This window comes from Sorex fumeus, unplaced genomic scaffold (assembly GCF_029834395.1).
Source record: "Sorex fumeus unplaced genomic scaffold, SorFum_2.1 ptg000007l, whole genome shotgun sequence".
In the NCBI taxonomy this organism is placed as follows: domain Eukaryota; kingdom Metazoa; phylum Chordata; class Mammalia; order Eulipotyphla; family Soricidae; genus Sorex; species Sorex fumeus.
The window spans coordinates 64,053,816-64,060,061 of NW_026606064.1; the positions used below are offsets into that span (position 1 = coordinate 64,053,816).

Sequence of the window (6,246 nt, forward strand, 5' to 3'; positions counted from 1 at the left end):
CATCTAGATAATTAAAAAGGAAAAAGATCACCTACTAGTTTTTAAACTGCAATAAACAACACAGCATTATTAGATATGCAGGGTCACTTCTCAAATAAATTAATGAACAGCTCTTAAGATTAGGATTCCAGTGGTCTCCAGATGCTTATTATTCTGTAACCCATTAAAACCTAAGCTAATGAATGGGGCACCATCATCTGGCGATGCACTGGTTAATACACTATTTGCAATCCCTGCTCACCAGCCAATAGGCATATCATTTTAGCAAAGAGTTACTAGAAACAATATGATCTATTTCTTGAGTTCCTTTGCTTTTAAATTGTATTTTGCCAAGATTTACCCCTTAAGAGATAGGAAATGTTCTTGTTTGTATGAGAACTTAAAAGAAAACTCATCATTTTGTGACACATTTACACATCTAAAACTCTGCACACACACACAAAAATAAAAATAAAAAAAAATCTGCACATATGTAAAGATTCCTACAAATGTCTCTTTAGAATTTAAAAATCACTTTAGGCCAAATAGACGTTGTAAAAGAAAAGTATGCATTTATTCATTCATTTCATCAGCTGAGAATTGCTCTATTGTACAAATACAGTATTGTACAAAAAAAAATCACAACATGTTACAAAATAAAAAAGTACAAACTGCATTACTGTAATAAATATGACTAAAAGTAGTTAAAAGTGGAAATGAGATAGATTTTTAGTTTGGAAACATTGTTTGACCCAGCAAACCATACAAGCTCTGTTTACATTTTAATTTTTACATAAGATAGGGCAATCCTATTTTACCTTGTGGAAGAATTTAAAAGAAATAAAACATTAAATCAGTATTCTCCTACTGTAAAATAACTGCCAAAGGATGATTTATTTGAGGCATTTATGCTATCAGTTTTAAAGTCTCTCAGTTGAATCCAAGCAGCTATATGATGCAGGAGGCTAAAACCTTATCACAAAGTTTTATACCATGTTAAAATTCTTTTACAACAAAATGAAAGTTTTAAATTAAAAACCATTGAGAGCACCAGGCAATCTAAACATTTATCAGGAGAGAACAATCATTCTGCTATCAGCAAATAATCAAAACTTTCATTCAAGAAAGAACTGGTACTACCCTTAAAGAAAGAAAAAAATTCTTCCCACAATCTTCCTTTAGGGTATTTCCATTCAAAAGGATTGGCCATTTCTAAGAAAATAGTAATATTCAACACAACAAAACAGTTTCATCAAAATGGAATGGGCCAATCAACTGGTTACACGGACTCATCAATATCCACTTGAAATAACTATCTAAAAATTCTAATTCAACAACATAAAACAACTGCTAAATCACGAACTCTATTCCAAAAACAAAACAAAACAAAATTCATTTTAAAGCACTTCTCTGGATTTAGGCCAGTAAGCTGTTCGTCAAAATGGAACACGTCATAGATGAAGGTACATCGATTTTTTTTAAAAAAATGTTGTGCAAAAATACAATCTTATAGAAAATAGATTACCAGGAATGAGCCCATTTACACGGTGAGAAATCAGCTTGCAAATGAATAGTGCTAAGTTTTATACAGCAAATTATAAATAGTAGTAGGATCACCCAAAGCTCTCATGATACATCACTGAGGTGCCCAGCAACCTTTCAGCTCTGCGGAGGAAACATTCCAAAAACATGATTAAGGCATCACCTCTACAGTCAATCTACTAGGAAGTTCAAAAGTGCTATTCCCCTGATTAGAGTTCACACAAGTCTCCAAACACAACTGCGGGTGCCATTTTCCCACGGTGCAGGCTTCCGGGCATCTCAGGAGCATGCGTTCTGTTCGATATACATCTTGGACAGGGAGATGGCCATGGATTTGGCAAGTTCTTCATCGCGTTTCCTCTGCACTTGAGTCTGTTTGCACCAGTGATCATACTCGGGGTTCGGGTAGGAGTGGTCGAAGACCGCGTCGTAGTGCCCGTTGCTGAGCCAGCTGAGCCAAATGCTCGGCCGCAGGGCATCCTCAGGGCCCAGGTAGTGAATCATGGTGGACACCGTGGGGCTCTCCAGCCTCCCGCCAGTCGTTAGGTGGATATTCACGTTCAGCATCTGACCCATGGCCAGCAGCTCGGGGTAGCCGGCCCACGCGCCGTCCTGGGCGGCTGCGATGATGAACTCGCCCACGTCGCCCTCGATCAGGGGGTTGAAGTGGTCCAGGTGGTCGGCGATGTAGTGCACCGTCTGCTCGCGCAGGTCGCGGTGCAGGCTCTGGTCCCCGTACACCGTCTTGCTGACGGCGCGGTACAGGCAGTTGCCGTCTGGAATGATGTGGAATCGGAACTTGTTCCTCTGCCGCAGGTACTTGTCCTGCCGCTCCACCTCGGCCAGGTACAGCGCGAGCTTCTCGTCCCGGGGATCGGCGCGGGCCGGGCCGCTCGTCGCCTCCGCGGCCGGAGCGCCGCTCGCAGCCGCTTCCCGGCCGGGGCCCGGCGACGCCTCGGCCTCCAGCGCGGGGCGCCGCCGCCTCGCCGCCTCGTCCGCTCCGCCCGCCTCGCCGGGCTCTGCGCCTTCCCAGCCGCGGCGGCCGTCGCGCTCGGCCCGGGGCTCCTCGGCCCACGCGCCGCCGCGGGGCTCGGGGCTGCCGGACGGCGGCGGCGGCGGCGGCGGCGGGGGAGGAGGAGGCGGAGGAGGCGGAGGAGGCGGCGGAGCGGCGGCGGCGGCGGCTCGGTGCTTGGCGGCCGCCAGGGCCTGGCGGTGCTCGCTCAGTCGGAAGTTGCGCTCGGCTCCCTGGCGGGCCGCGTCCGGGCCACCGGCGGGCTCGGGGCCGTCGGGCCGCAGCAGCTCCTCCAGGAGCCAGGCCGAGGAGCCCCGGCGCGGCGGCACGGGGACGCCGGGCGGCGGCGCCAGCAGGAAGCAGCGGCCGCGCGGGCCGGCGGGCGGCGCGGCGCCGGGCTCGGGCAGCAGCAGGCGCTCGGCGCCTAGGGCCCGCACGGTGATCTGCGCCGTGGACGTGTAGTGCGGCGGCAGCGGCGGCTTGCACGCCCCGCCGGCAGGGCCCGCGGCGGCGGCGGCGGCGGCGGCGGGGGCGGCGGCCCCGGCCACCATCTCGAAGCAGGAGGAGAAGGCGGGCATCTTGGCGGCGGGGGCGGCTTCCCGGGGCTCGGCGGCCGCGGAGGGCGGGCACTCACCGGTCTCGGGCTCCGGCGCGCTGCTGGCGGGGCCCTGCGGCTGCAGGGAGACCTTGAAGGGGGTGCTGGCGGCGGCGGGCGGCGCGGGCGCAGTGGCCGTGGGTCCCGGTCCGCCGGCTGGGTAGTGGGTGCAGACGCTGCTGTAGAGCTGCATGTCCCCGGCCCGCCGCTCAGCCCCCTTATAGGCGCGGCGGGCCCCGCGCTGGGGGGGACACACCCTCCGGGCTCGGGGCAGGGGGCCGGCCGAGCGCGATGACCCACGGCCCCTAGAATAGAAATGACCCCCCTGCCCCGCAGGGGCGCCGGCGCGTCAAGAGCCGCGAATAGCGCCCGGGTCCCCGCCAAATTCCTGCTGCGCCACAGCGCGCGGTGGGGGCGGGGAGGGGACGCGCGCTCGGCCCGCACAGCCGGGCTCCGCGCCCGCGGCTCCGGCCCCGCAGCAGCCGCTGGGGACTGTCGGAGGAAGGCGCCCGCCCCGCTGGAGCGCGTCCGGCCGGCCCGGAGCAGCCTCGGGGCCGGGAGGCGGGGCCGCGCTTGTTTACCTCAGGCCGCGCGGCCGCGTCACGTGGGCCCGCTGGAATGTGCGGCTCGTCGCGCGGCCCATTCAACCGCGCGGGCTCGCCCCGCCCCTTTCGGTGGACGTGGTGGGCGGGGCCCCGGCGTGCGGGGGCGGGGCCGCGCGGGCGGGGCGGGGCGGAGCCAGGCGGCCAGCGCGGTGCTGGGATTCCCGGCCTCGCGGAGCGTCCCTTTCTCGGTCTTCTGCAGGACTGGGCGGGGACCCGGAGAGATTCGGGCCGCGGCAGAGGCTCTCCTGCAGGCCTGAGTGTGTGGACGCTGCTCGGGACAACTCGAATGCGCCGAGAACGCGCGTTTCCAGGGGAGCGTTTGGTCTCCGTCACGAGTTCCGAGCCCCACCTGGAAACGTGCATGGCCTCGGGGCGGTGCATTGGCCGCAGCCTTGCAGGCTGTCTTGTTTGGGGTAGATACTGAGGTCCCGCGAGGACCCCTGTCCTCGCTGCCCCCTAAAGCGGAAACCAACTTTTTTTGCTCCACTCACGCAGGTGCATTAGCAAAGACACACTACACCCTGTGGCTGAGGCCGTGTAGAGGGTTGTGCTGCAAAGTAGTTAGATTTTCCAAAACATTCCCATCTGTGCCCACACCGACATCATTCCCTTTTCTGCGCCATGATAGCTGCAGCGCCTGTGAACAAGTTTTGTGGCAATCCTGAAAGTTTTCCCTTGCTGATTTTTTTTCCCAACAGCTCAATGGATGGTTAGCAATTTTTAGAATAAAGTTATTTTTTAGGGGTGACCTAGAGGAGGCTCAGAGGAGCGAGCCCATACTTTGCGTGAGTGTGTGTGTGTGTGTGTGTGTGTGTGTGTGTGTGTGTGTGTGTGTAGCAGAGTTTTGTTCCTGCCACCAAACTCCTCCCGGCACCTCCAGAAGCAACCCTGAGCACAATCTGCTGTGGCCTCCAAATAAAGATATGACAAAAAAACCACACACACTGTCCTCCCATTGTTCATCGATTTGCTTGAATGGGCCCAATAACGGCTCCATTTTGAGACTTGTTACTGTGTTTGGCATATTGAATACCTCGGGTAGCTTGCCAGTCTTTACCACGTGGGCGAGATACTCTCTGTAGCTTGCCAGGCTCTCTAAGAGGGGCGGAGGTCCAAGAGGGGCGGAGCAATTGAACCTGGCTCGGCCTGGCTGGGTGTGCGTAGGGCAAACACCCTAGACTGTGCTACCGCACCAGCCTAAAGACATGATAAAGTATCTCACAATTAAAGTATAACTTCATCTATTCTAACAGCTACATAGTACTCCATTGTGTAGATGTGCCAAAGTTTCTTTAACCAGTCATCTAGGGATACTGGGATCAGTGGTGGTGGAAAATGGGCACTGGTGGAGGGATGGATACTCGATCATTGTATAATTGAAACCCAAGCACAAAAATTTGTAAGTCTATAACTGTACCTCATGGTGTTTCACTAATAAAAATTAAAGTATAAGCAGTACACACTGGGGAAGGGGTGGGAGGAAAAAGTATGCATGTGGTGTGCTGGGATCGAACCCATGGCCTCGTTTCTGAGAGCACAAGACCCATCGTTGAACTAATCCCTGCCCATTCAATCTTATTTTCAGGCAGTGCACATTCAGTAGACTGCAGTGTTGTGTCAGCATAACTTTCACAGGTACTGGGAAGTCAAAACATTTATGTGGCTCAGGTTAATCTGATACTCACTTTATTATGATGATTCGGGCATAGCAGAAAATTTCCCCTCCTTGGTATGTTTTTCTAGGAAGTTTAATAATAGCACATAAAGAGAGCTGAGAGTTAGAACTGTGGGCAGGGCACTTGCCTTGAGATTAGATTTCCCTGGTACTGTGTACTTATAATGGCAAATTAATGGGCAATTCCCTTTATCTGTGCCTCTTCCGGGGGGCACCAGTAGAGTCTCCAAAGCACCACCTGGAATGATCCCTGAATGAGGATCCAGGAGTAAACTCTGAAAACCACCAGGTGTGGTCTGAAAATTACTACTGCTAATAATACATACACCCATATACAAGAAAGAAATCCAGTAAAACACAGCAAATCATTAATGTAATTTAAGCCACTGCTGCCACTTTAAAATAACTTTAGGGAGCTCCCAGTGCTTGGGGACCCCCATGACTTGACTTAGCAGTGCTGGGGAAAGGAGCATAAGGTGCCAGGCTTTTTACCTGTGCTCAAACCCTCGCTATCTTCCTGCACCACTGAAATAACTTTCAATGTGATAAACGGGATGAAAAAACTGCAGGGTCAGTGGGAAAGGCTCGGGGACCAGGGGCGTTGGTGATGGTGGTTCAGATTAGACTGTGGCCTTCTCCTTGGATGGCTAAAGAGATTAGGTTTCCCTAGTACCAGGCACCTACAATGGGAGATGCCCTTTATCCCCGTCTCTCCCCTAGGGCAGCCTCCTCAAAGCCTTCAGGGCCCCTCCTATGACACTTTTCTGCTAAAGAGACTTTTGGAGGTGGCAGGCAGTCCACTGGTGCAGAAAGCTTGGAGACCACTGCCCTTCCCAAC

At 53.4% G+C, this 6,246-nt stretch overlaps 1 protein-coding gene across 1 annotated transcript; it reads right to left on the bottom strand.

The window, feature by feature from the left end:
* Positions 1-527: 527 nt before the first annotated feature.
* Positions 528-3,731, bottom strand: OTUD1 (OTU deubiquitinase 1). Its single transcript, XM_056136516.1, has one exon. The coding sequence runs from the start codon at positions 3,319-3,321 to the stop codon at positions 1,801-1,803; it is 1,521 nt and encodes a 506-aa protein (XP_055992491.1). The 5' UTR covers positions 3,322-3,731; the 3' UTR covers positions 528-1,800.
* Positions 3,732-6,246: the final 2,515 nt, after the last annotated feature.

Excerpts from the sequence above, each read along its gene's own strand:
- OTUD1 (XM_056136516.1), bottom strand. The coding sequence starts at position 3,321 with ATGCAGCTCTACAGCAGCGTCTGCACCCACTACCCAGCCGGCGGACCG.